Source organism: Neofelis nebulosa, chromosome X (assembly GCF_028018385.1).
Source record: "Neofelis nebulosa isolate mNeoNeb1 chromosome X, mNeoNeb1.pri, whole genome shotgun sequence".
Taxonomy (NCBI): Eukaryota; Metazoa; Chordata; class Mammalia; order Carnivora; family Felidae; genus Neofelis; species Neofelis nebulosa.
The window spans coordinates 49,821,675-49,834,802 of record NC_080800.1 but is presented as its reverse complement, the minus strand read 5'-3'; the positions used below and the strand labels follow the sequence as shown (position 1 = coordinate 49,834,802).

The window sequence follows — 13,128 nt, the reverse complement described above, 5'->3', positions numbered from 1 at the left end:
AAAAAAATTAAAAATATGATTTTCATATGATCTAGTAATTCCACTACTGTGTATTTACCCAAAGGAAAGGAAAATACAAATGTAAAAAGATATGTGGGTCCCTATACTGCAGCATTATTTACAGTAGCCATGATATGGCAGCAACCCAAGTGTCCATCCATAGATGAATGAAGAAGATATGGTATATATATACAATGGAGTATTATTCAGCCATAAAAATGAATGAAATCTTGCCATTTTTAAGAACAGGGATCAACCTAGAGAATATAATACTAAGTGAAATCAGCCAGAGAAAGATAAATACCACATAACTTCACTCATTTGTGGAACTTAAGAAACAAGACAAAGCAATAAACAGAGGAAAAAAAGACAAAAAACCAGACTCTTAAATACAGAGGACAAACTCCTAGTCTCCAGAGGGGAGGTGGCTGGGAAAAATGGATGAAATAAAGGGGATTAAGAATACAGTTACCTTGATGAGCAGTGAGAAATGTATAGAACTGATGAATCATTATACTGTACGGCTGAAATATAACACTATATGTTAATTTTACTTAAGAAAACATACAGGCTGCTTAATGATATCACATTGACAAGTTCCTTACATAAACCTGAAAATTACTTGCCAAATGGATATTATATTTCCCTTACCATGGAAAATTTATGAGTATTTTTAAAAAACTTTGAGTGCTTATGCTGAGATTTATTCTTCCTAAAAACAATCCTACCATTTACCTATATCTGTAGAAAAGAAGTTTAGAAAGCATGTCAACCATTTTGTGCAGCACCCTTTATATTTCTTACCAGGTCCCGTTGATCCTCCTGTACCAGATCCATTTTGTGTACTAAGCAAAAGATTTTGGCATCTGGAGAATTCTGCAGAATAGCCTCTAGGCATGATTGGTAATAGTGCATGTCCTTTTCCAATTCACGGCTTTCCACATCAAACACATATATCAGAACCTCCACATTTCTGAAGATGTTGTCTCGCTGGCTAGTGAAATAATTTTCCATGAAAGTGTCCTGTCTAGTAGGAAAAAAAAATCTAGGTAGTAAACAAGTCCTTGGTTTAGTCACTCCTATTTACAATCTATTTTTGTTGGCTTAATCAATGTGAAAGATAATTTTACAGCTTCAAATTACTAGGCAAATAAATAGTAAAATAAATAGGCCAAAAAGGTATGACTTCACCTTATTTCTTGAGCCCCACCTTGCACCACTCTTTGCTCCTCTCCTTGTGTTCCAAATACACTTTGACCTTCTCTCATTTGGACTAGCCTGTGGTATACCCAACAAGGGGCACTTACACATTGTTTACTCTGTTGCACATGCTATTCCCCTATCTCCACATCTAATTAACTCCTACTTGTCCCTTTAGATTTCAGTTCAATCCATATTTCCTCACAGAAACTATCCCTGATATCCCTGTCTTGAGCAAATCCAGTCACCATAGGCCCTAATATAACAGTTTTTTTAATATTTATTTACTTTTGAGAGAGAGCATGTGCACAAGTGGGAGAGGGGCAGAGAGAGTGGGAGAAAGAGGATCCGAAGCAGACTCTGTGCTGAAAGCAGAGAGCCCAATGCGGGGCTCGAACTCATGAGCTGTGAAATCATGACCTGAGCCAAATAGGACACTTAACTGACTGAGCCACCTAGGTGTCCCAACACTGTTTTTATTTTTCACACTTAACCACAAATGTGATATTACATGTGTCTGTGCAAATTTTTAATTAATGGAATTCACTTCCCTACACAATATATTCCATGAAAGCAAGGATCATGTCTGTTACTGTCTGTCGTTGTTTCCCAGCTTTATGCAAAGAGCCTGCCATAGGGTAGGTGCTCAGCGAATGTTTATTGAATGAATAACCGTCATATACTCTAAACTATATGACAATGACTCCAAGATAACTTTTTATAAGTGTTGTTCTTTGATCCTTAGGCTGTGTGCTGCTTACCAAGAACTTCTCAATTACCAGGCAGCCAGTGAAAAAACAGTAGTTTTGTTGGAATTTAAGAAACAAAACAAGTAAGCAAAGGAAAGAGAGAGAGAGAGAGAGAGAGAGAGAGAGAGAGAGAAAGCAAAAAACAGACTCTTAAGTATTGAGAACAATCTGATGGTTACCAGAAGGGAAGTAGGTGGAGGAGATGGGTGATATATGTGATGGGGATTAAGGAGTGCATTTATCGTGATGTGCACCGGTTACTGTATGGAATTGTTGAATCACTATATTGTATACCTGAAACTAATGTGAAACTGTATGCTAGCTATACTGGAATTAAAATAAAATAAAATAATAAAAAAACAGTTTTGTCATGTCACAAGCTTTTAGTCTTGTACTTTGTTATTAATTAGCTGTGTGACCTTGGGGGATTCATAAGCTCACTGGACGTCAGCTGCCTTATCTGCAAAATTAATAACACCTTAGTGCCTAAAAGCAAGGAACTATAACTAATCTCTTGAAATAGATTACAGAACTAGAAGAATGATAATGAGGAAGGATTTGTATGGAGAGAGCTCCTAGAGCATTAAGTGAACCATCTGCTAGCAATAATGGAGTCATTTTCTTATAGAATATTTGGCTATTTCATTATTCTTTCAACAAAAAATTCATTCAGCACCTGTTATATGGTTGGTTCTATGCCAGGAGCTGGTAAAACACTGAGCTAACAATAATGTCTGTCTATTTTGTGAGGAACTTTCCTATGCATTTATATATCATCTTACTGAATCATCAAAACAACCCTATTGAGTGGTTACCACTATTATCCCTTTTGTACACATGAAGAAACTGTAGCTCAAGAGTTTAAATAATCTACCCAAGATAACACAGCTAACAGAGGTGTGCTATAAACCCCAATCTAACTCCAGAGCCTGGGCTCCTAACCACTGTGCAGCATGGAGATGCAAATGGCCATATTGTAGGGAGCAATATCCACATATAAGCACAGTGAATGTGCATTTGTGATGGACTATTCTGGAAGTACCTCAGCCATGAGAGGAAAAACTGTTTCCTACTGCTCCAACAGCTGGTAACTCAGCTGGAGAATATATACTTAGGGCAATCTAAAGTGTTTAGGCTGCCTGGAGATTGAAAATAATAAAGAATGAGGTGGTATGGTATGATGACTAAGAACTCAGCATTGGTGTTATGACACTTGAGATAAAAACCTAATTTCTTCACCTGCAAAAGAGGGTGATAATCTATCCCATACTACAGATACCTAGATATAGCTCATGTTACTGATGATTAAACATGTCACATAATGGCATGTTCACAATTACATAAAAGTCAGAAATCTTTAATCAAGTGCCAGTTCTGAAGTAATTTCTATCGAATGTATCTATTACAAGTGATAGTTACTTTAATGTATTTTCTACACTTGATTATACTAGGTGCTATGATTACTGCCACTGGCCCTACAAACAAGCAGATGGTACTTACCCACCACAGTCCCACAGGTTCAATACCAGATTTCCCAGAAATCGAACATGAGAATGTTCTACATCAACTGGAAGACAAATATGACAAATCTAGTATTGTAGTATGTGAGGTGAAATTCAAAATAAGCTAACCCAAAAAGAACTAACCCATGGAATTTAGAAGGACCAAAGTGGAGTGAAATGCTCAAAGCTACAACAAGAAGGTGATATTTAGCTTAGTAGTGTAGTTTAGTGACAAGGTGGGCACCTAAACTAGTCTGAGCTACAGAGCTGGCTTTCATGTACGTCATTGTACTTTTTAGTACTTTAGTGCTTACAGCAGAAACAATCTCCAATTATAATATTAATGTTAACATTTCAACATGTAAGACAGAGACATATACCATTTAATAGCTTTTCTCCAACCCACCAACACCCTCCACAAAAAAATTTAATACCAACACCAAATACAAAACAAGCATAAAACATAACCCAACTCACTCCCTCTATTGGTTTCCCTATTTCAGTTAATGATCCTACCACTGTCCCATCTGGGGGGGAGGGGGGGGAACAGGTCATTGTAGACTTCTCTGTCCACATTCATTGATATTCCTTTGTAATCTCTCAATTCCACACCTTGTTTTACAACTTGCCACTAACATTAAGGAAGGCCCTTTACCTTTCCAAGCCTATATAACTATAATAGCTCTATAATTACCTCTCATCAGGAAACCTTACCCACTTTACTTCATCCTATAGGCTACTGTCAGGTTCATCGTCTTAACACTACTTTGAACATGTCACTCCCCATTCAAAAAACTTTCAATGGTTCCTCCATGCCTACAGGGGGGCATTCAAGGTCCCTCAGAATTTGGCTTCCAATCTACCTTTATATCCCCAGTGAGTCACATTAATAAAGCCTTTTGTTTCAGTCCAATTTGGTTTATTCATAGTCCTCCCCAACCCCACTACCTCCCCAACCCCCAATATACCTTACACCAGGGGTCGCAAACTTGCTAATATGGGCCAGGCCAGTAAATGTACAAAAGCAAAGATAATCATATATGGAGAGCAAACATCCATCCAAGGGGATGATGGAGTGGTTGTCAATTACTCAATTACTCAGCTGTAGCTCATTTGTCAGGCATGAATGTGGGATCAAGATGATCATATCTTTAAAACTTCCAATAGTAGTAGGAAATCCAGATTTTTACAGAAACTTTTACATATTAATAACTAATTCCAATTTTTCTAAAACATTGTACAAGCCAAACAAAACATATCTACAGGCCTTATCCAGCTTATAGATTGCCTGTTTGCGACCTCTGCCTTACACTTCTCTCTGTACTCTATACTTTGCCTACTCTGTTCATCTGCCTAGAAAGTCCTCCCCACCTTTCTTTCAAAGTTATGTTCATCTATTAAAACCCAGATTAAATTCCACCTCCTCTAAAAGCCCTACCTGGCCACCCCCACTTACCGTCATCACTCCCTCTGAATTCATTCAAACATTTATTAAGCATCTACTCTCTGCCAGGCACCAAAAATCACAAGGAGGAATAATGAAAATTCTTATCCTGAAAATTTCCTTAAAGTCTAGCAATTATCATTTATACAATTTATGTGACAATCAATCATACAGTGGTGTTTCTTCTATGACTATCTTGAATCTATTGCTTAAATTGACTGCTCTCTAAACTTTGTGCAATTTTATCTTCTTATAACCTAGATCATAAGCAGCAAAGCATTATTATAAAAAACACGGGCATTGGAGGTAAACAATTTTAGTTCAAATACCAGCTGTACTTCTCTGTGTGACCTTGGGCAAGTCACTTAACCTCTGAGTATGTTTCCTTTTCTATTAAAAAAGATGGAAGGCATGCTACTGACCTCACAGGATTATTGTGAGGTTTAAAGGAGTTATCATACAAGTGCCTGGCACGTAGTAGGTGCTCAAACTATTTCCCTTCTTCCCCTTACTTCCCCCTCCTTGGAAAAGGAATCATATCTTACATGTCTTTGTATTTCCAACAGAGTCTACGAGAGAGTAGGTGCTCAAACTGCTATTAATTTGAAGACTATGTAAACGGTCTAGTACTAAAAAAAAATGGAAAGAAGTGCTACTGAGAAAGGGAAAGACAATAACAAAAGAAGTGACAGGATTCAGTGACTGTTTAGATATGAAGCACATGGGACAGAAATCTGGTTTCTACTCCCATATCAGAAATTGTTCTCATCAAGTGACCAGTGGCCCCATTATCAAATCCAGTGGACTTTTTAGTCCTAGTCTTACTTTCTGCAGCATGACACTGTTGACTACTCTCTTCTCAAGAAATTCTCTTCTCTTGGCCTCTGATATCATACCTATAACCTCTCTGGCAGATCCTCCTATTCTTCTTTCTGTCCCTTAAATGTTAGAGTTCTTCAGGATTTCACCTTTGGCAACCTACTTTTCTCTCTAGATTTTTCCCCCAGGCAAGCTTTCTGTTCTAGTTCTATTATTTACCATTTGGATACTGTTAACTCATAAATGTGTATCTCTTAATATAGATGTCCCTCTCCCTTTCTGAAACATGTATTGGACATCTTCACTTGAATAATGCACAAGTATTCCAAACTCAGTGTATCCAAATATAACTCATCTCACCATTTTCCCTACAAAATCTATTCTTTCAGTCTTCTCCATCTCAGTGAATTTAACCAGTTGCCTAAGCCAAAACCTTAATTTTATCCTTGAGTCCATCCTTTCCTCTACTATTCCCCCCAAACCTATCAGCAAGTTCTATTAACTCTACCTCTTAAATATATCCCAAATTCGTTTTCTCCTCACTATATCCACTACCACTACTTTAACCCAAGTTAAGGTCCCATCATCTCTTACCTTGTCTACTAAAATAGTTTCCTAATTTATCAACCTGCTTCTACCCTTGCCTCCGTCCAATCTGTCCTCCATGTTAGATATAATGGTCTCTCCAAAATGCAGATTTTACTCCATCCTTCTTTAAAAAGAAAAAAAAAGTCTCTGTATATGTATGATTGTATACACCCAGGAAAAATAAAAAAGGCCAGAAGGACAATTTCAAACTACTAATGGTGGTTGTCCCTAGGAAGCAGGCCTGATGATGAGGGAAGGAGTAGACTTTCTACACTTCTATAATACCTGAATTTTTCGTATTACTTTTGTAATTAAAATTGAAAAATAAAAATAATAAAATCTGATCATGTTACTTTTCTGTTTAAAATTCTCTAGGGGCTGCCCTCTACCCTCAGTTCAAACTACCTGACTTGGGTTATAAGACTTTATGATCTAACCCCTACGTTCTGCCTCCCTCTTCTATTCTTCCTGTCCTGCTGTCATAAGAGCAACTGAAAAGAACCAGAAGAGAGCTTTGGGAAATCACATACACTTATGGGGCAGAAAGAAGAAAATATTTTTTAAAGGAGTAGGGATAGTTAAAGATAAAGGAAGAAAACCAGGGTAATAAAGCATTAAATAAAAGCCAAGGGAACAGAATTTTGAGAAGGTAAGAAATCTTGGAGCTGTCAACAGTGTTTGTGACTAAAATACTTCAAAATCATATTTTTATTGACAAGTTTACTATTCCAACAAACACATTTTAATAGCCCTCTAATAAATTAATTATATCACCATTCTGTATCTTTACCTCAAAGTTTAAAACACAGTAGGCTCTAAGTTTAACAAAATAAAACTGGATTTTTTCAGCAATGACAAACTAGAAAAACATTAAAGGTGATATAATATTTTAGAAGTACTCTTTTACTACTTTTAAAGAAAATCAGCAACTGCATAAAAAAACCAATAAGTGAAAATCAAAGCACTATATGTATTTTCAAGTAGTCTTTAAGTTTAGCAGTAGAATCCAGACTTTTCTTCAGCAATGACAAATTAGCTAATGACACATTCAAGCATTAAGTCCAACATAATTATTTAAAGCATATTTTACTACCTTTAAGGAAATATAGTAACTGCTAGCAAAGTATATCAATAAAGCTCCCACCTGAGATATTCTTAAGGACAAGTGTCCTGTCCCATTCACAGTGCCTGGCACACAGGACGATCGAGAAAAGCACTTGTTGAATAAATGGACTGCTTGAATATATGGCATTCATATAATTTGCAACATTCTGTTTGTAACCTTTTAATGCTGCTGCTAGATTACTTCAAAACTATTTCAAGTAGCTTGAATAGTTTTGAAATTTGGGTTGCATGACTATTCACTAGACTTAGGGTAGTAAATCAACCTCTGCTGATTAGCTAAACACAAAATATTAATTGACTAGAAAAAGGTACTTCAGTAAAATGTACATAATTTAAAACACACAAAGAATGAAATTCCCCAGGCATGGTAGCTATAGAACAATGGATAGAGCAGGAGCATATAATGACATTTCAGTTCTAACACTTGCTAGTTGAGTAAGCTCAACTTCTAGTTCACCTATCAAAATGAAGTTAATATAAAGACTAAATAAAAAAGCATATAATAAATACCAGCTTCCTCTAATATACTGAAACCATATGATTATTAGGTCCAGTTATTTAACTTGGGAGCATAGAAACAAATTAAAATCTAGCAAACCAAGACATGAAGAAGTCTGGAGAGGTACTTTTCTAAAAGGAAGTCTCTCAAGGCATGACAAGCCATAGGACCTTGTCCTGACCAAAATTTTTGAGGAATGGCTCAGATGAAAACTAGATGAGATGCTTATCAAATGTACAAAATGCACGAAGCTAAGAAGAATAGCTAACAGAACAGATGAGATAATAAGCATATAAAATGAAAACAGTATTGGATCCTTTTTCTACAGATAAGGAAACTGAGGCCCTGAGAGATAATGACTCATCCTGGACTTCACAGTTAACAAACAGTGGGTACAGGAACATTAAGGCTAAAACAAACAAAACTGAGTAATTTAATAGATATAAGAATTTATTCTTAGATTTTAAATATTAGCTGCACAAGAATCAAAAGGATGATATGTGTTTTAGTAACAATGTATGTGAAAAGGATTTTTTTTAGTATGACTCAATATAATGAAAACCACTCCAAAAAATAAGAGTAGGGGGCTAGACTGTGCTAACAGCAGCGCGATGCCCAGAATAAGAAATATAATAGTCCTACCCTAATCTGATCAGATCACATCTATATTCAAGTCTCAGCACTTTAAGAAAAACATAGACACATTCAAACAAGTCCTTAAAATGCTTCAAAATGATGTCAAATGAGGAATATATGGAGATATTTAACTTAGGTAGATAAGATTTGGGAAGCAAGGATAGATTGAGACATTAATCATACTCAAATATTTGTAGAGACACAAAGGAAGAAAAAGAGGACCAGCTAACAAAAGGGAAATAGATTTAGGGTTCTAACTAAGAAATAGCTTTCTAACTATTAAAGCTGCTCCAGGGGTGCCTGGGTGGCTCAGTCGGTTAAGCGACCAACTTCAGCTCAGGTCATGATCTCAGGGTTCGTGAGTTTGAGCCCCGCATTGGGCTCATGCTGACAGCTCAGAGCCTGGAGCCTGCTACAGACTCTGTGTCTCCCTCTCTCTCTGTTCCTCCCCTACTCTGTCTCTCTGTCTCTCAAAAATAAAAATAAACATTAAAAAAAAATTTAAGGCTGCTCCAATTTTGACAGTATGTGTGTGTATGTATGTATGTGTGTGTATATATATATATATATATATATATATATATATATATATATGATACTCCCAGTACTTTATGAACAAAAATGAGGTATCCTTCTTTGTATCCTAGGGTGTGGAACATAAGCTGTTTTAAAATGTTTGTGGTTCTTGAAACAAGAATGAGATACCTTATGAAGTAGTGGGTGACTTGTCCCTAAAAGTGTTCAAGATGCTAGAAACCCAGATCAGGAATCTTTGAAAGCCAGGTAGGGCAATGCTTTCATCACTTAGAGGCCAAGGACCATGGCAGAATCCAGAAATGCCTGGATGTTGCAAAATAAATTGGCATTACAACCTAGAGACAGAAGAGGTCTTCCAGAAGCATAGATCCACTGAACTGGCAGCCACAGCAGCCCAGTTAGCCTATATTACAAAGCCAGATTTAACATTCAAACAAAAAAGGGCAATGAAACATTTCTCAAGTCAGAGCTGGAACTCCATTGAGAACATCTATATATATATCCAGGAAGAGAAGCAGCAGAGAATACACATCAAGCTAACCTCCTGCCCACAGCCCCCGCCACCCAGAATTTACCTTTTAATGACTAACAGCTTTAAAAAAGTCTTAGAGATTTTATTGTTATGCTTATTAATAATTATCATGTTATTTCCTTTTCTATAATAAAAACAACCCCCTACAAAAAAGGAAAAAATAATCAAACAAAAGGGTCCCTATGTTTATTTAAGAAACAGCAGGATAAAAAACAAGTTGCACAAGGGTATCCTACTTGGTAAGCAACCTAGAAGGGACCTTCCCAAGAGAGCAAGTAGTAGTAACCAGAATTAGGCCACACCCCTCTGAGAAGGAATGAAAAACAAAGGAGAAACATGCTCCAAAACAAATCTCTCAACCTCTGCATCCCTAACTTACTGCAATCAAGTGCCTTAGGCAGACTATTAATAGTTAAGATCACCTGATTTCACAATAAGATAAAACATCTTACTTGTTGCACCAAGGCGACGTGTGTCTCTGGCAATATAATTTGCAAAGATAATAGACCTCATACTGGTCTTACCAGACCCACTTTTACCCATCAACAGCACCTAAGGACAAAGTGAGAAAAAACAATGAAGTTAGAAATCTAGAGCAAATCAAGTATAAAGGGACCTATTTCTCTCCTGTACTTGATGTTTTACTGAAGTGACAATACCAACAACCTGCTGCAGATACTTGTAACTAACTAGTTCCCAGACCAATGGTGAATACAGATACCTAAAATTCCAGGGACCAGGCACTTACCAGTCATGGATCACACATCCTCTTGGCAATATAATCGCATGAATTTATTATGCTACCATTATACACTATCATATATTCAGAACTACGTTAGAGAAATAACAACTTGAGGAAATCAAACCCTGACTCATAATCTAATGCTTCACACACTGAACTACCTGGCAGGGGATTTCATTGTAACTGAAAGTTCCTCCTCCTGATTAAGGTCAACCTTTCCACCTCTGCCCTTGATCTCATGCCTTCTACTTACTCTATGATTTTATTCTTTAATTAGTCTGTATATTTTTTCTTTTTAAGTGTCCCATGGCCTACAAGATCAAGTCCTTAAACAACATATAAGACCTTCCTTGATCTGGCTTATCTACTTCTCTGTAATTACCTCCTGACCTTCCTGGCCTGGAACTTTTAGAGTCCAGCCATACTGAACTGAACTGAACTGCTTATATCCACTTTGATTGCTCCCAGAACTCCAGGCAGCCCAGATCTATGTCTCTGTTTCATGCTGTATTCTCTGCCAATAACTTTCCATTCCTTTTTCTTCCTTCAGCTAAGCTCCATTCATCTCTCAAGACTTGGTTCAGTAATAAACTCCTCAAGAAGCTTCTCTGATCTCAATGTCCTAAGGTGGCTTGGGTGCATCTCACCTTTTTCCTCCCATGGCACTTGTAGAGCATTGCAAAGACCATAATGCACTGCGGTTATCTGGGATTTTTTTGGTCTTTCACAAGACTCTGAGTTCTTGAATAGCAGGGAGAATACCCTTTGTATCTCCAGTGCGTAACATATAACAGACGCTTAAAATATGTTCATCAAAAGAATGACCAAGCTATCAAAACAAAGACATAAACCTAGCAAGTTTTTAATGATGAGAACTTTCCAATGGAAAAGGTGAACTTATGAAGGTGAATAGCCATCATATCAAAGTCAGCACCTAACAAAGACAGAAAAACACCTATCAAAGATACTGTAGATTCTTGCACTAGGAGGGAATTTGGTAAGGTAACTTTTCAGTCTTTTCAAACTTTAAAATTTATGGACTATAGTTCCAATTACCTTGCTTTTCAAATGAAGGGGGTATGGTTATATCTTCAATCCCTAAATAATTTACGAAATTTTCTAATTACAAATGTAGGGAGTATTGACAAAAGTGTATTGCACTCAGACTCAATTTAATCTAATCTAGCTATTTAGCTACATAACTTTATCTAACAAAATGTTACTGACAAGCCAGTCTAAGGCTGTTGGAAAAATTACTTTGTTTTATTCTTAATCACACAGAAATTTCTGGTATTTTTAGCCAACCTTATTGACAGCAACTTTAGTTTTTTTAAATGTATTTATTTATTTTGAAAGAAAGAGAGAGTGCTAGTGGGGGAGGGCAGAGAGAGAGAGAGAGAGAGAATTCCAAGCAGGCTACATTCCATCAGTGCAGAGACAGATGTAGTGCTCCATCTCATGAACCATGAGATCATAAACTGAGCCAAAATCAAGAGTCAGACACTCAAGTGACTAAGCTACACCAATAGCAACTTTGGACAGGCTCATTAAGAACATTCCTTTAGCAAACTGAATTATATAACTGAATTATTAGATGAAGTTACGGGTAAATATGGTGTTTTTCTTGTGTTTTTTAATTTAAGAAATCTTCAACTGCTTAGGAAAGAGTAACCAAGGCTAACGGTGTTAGGTGCTAACTTAAGGGCTACATGTGCATTTACTCATTTAAACTTCATAACAGCCCTATGACATAGATCATATTATTATCACCATTTTACAAATGAAGAAACTGAAAGCCCAAATTTCAGAAATTTGCTCCAGAACTGTGCCCTTATTGATTCTGTCTAACCCCCAGGTGGGGCACAGTACCATAAGAGCACAAGGGAAGGAATGTTCAATTCCACTTGGAAAACTCATATAATACATTATAGAGGTAACATTTCAGTTGGGTTCCACAAAAATGTGCAGGAAGACGCCTGTGTAGTGTTTGTGTATGGCTTGCACAAAATGCAAATTCGTAATTTGTAGAAAAATAGATTCTGTATAGCTATGACAAGGTGCACAGGTGTGGCAGATTGGTTTAGTCAGGAAAATTTTTAAAGGGCATTCTATACTATGAAGTCACTTGAATTTCATTCTATGGGCTTTGGGAAGTATGTGAATGACCCAGTTAGATTTAAATATTAGAAAAATTAAATCTGATAGCAGAGAAGGGGATAAGAGTCAAAGAGAAAATGTAGAAGATTCCTGAAATGGTCCAGGAAAGATGATATATATACACCACAAATTTATTTCCTGAATCATATCTTCTTACCTTCACTTTTATGTATTTGATGTAATTAACATGTCTTACCTTTTTCTTCATGGCTGTATTTGGTAGCACCCACCTGCAGATATAAACCAAAAGACAGTTTCCAGGATCCATAGCCTTAGAAATTGGAATTTAAAAAATACAAATAAATGTGGAATTGCAAAAGAACATGTTTAGCACAACAGCTGAGTACAGCTGTGTGCAGGAACTCCGTTAAAGAGGTCCTTGTTCTCCTAAATTATAAAACTGGATTCAAGTTCCCTAACCCCTAATTACAGTGCTCAGGAGACAGCTCCTAAGGTTTATTTAGTGATATAAATGAGCCATAAAATTCAAGATTTAATTTTGTATTATCTTAAAAAAATTATCAAAGCAACATATATAAGTGCTTTAGTGAAACAATACTGTCCTATTTGAATGTCCTCTATTATTTTTAAGTTAGCC

The 13,128-nt window shown here is 36.5% G+C and overlaps 1 protein-coding gene across 6 annotated transcripts in view; it reads right to left on the bottom strand.

Annotated features, from left to right (window-relative positions):
• The window catches only part of RRAGB (Ras related GTP binding B), a 47,991-nt gene that overhangs the window by 33,684 nt on the left and 1,179 nt on the right, over positions 1-13,128 (bottom strand). For 5 of the 6 annotated variants that reach the window (XM_058712456.1, XM_058712458.1, XM_058712452.1 and 2 more), the window contains exons 2-6: positions 12,727-12,760; positions 10,084-10,183; positions 5,441-5,524; positions 3,450-3,516; positions 805-1,027 (exon numbers count right to left, since the gene is read on the bottom strand). In XM_058712456.1, coding sequence (XP_058568439.1) covers positions 805-1,027; positions 3,450-3,516; positions 5,441-5,524; positions 10,084-10,183; positions 12,727-12,738 — 486 coding nt within the window. In that variant the 5' untranslated portion in view covers positions 12,739-12,760. The remainder of the gene's footprint in view (positions 1-804; positions 1,028-3,449; positions 3,517-5,440; positions 5,525-10,083; positions 10,184-12,726; positions 12,761-13,128) is intronic. The other variant, XM_058712453.1, reaches the window with a different exon arrangement.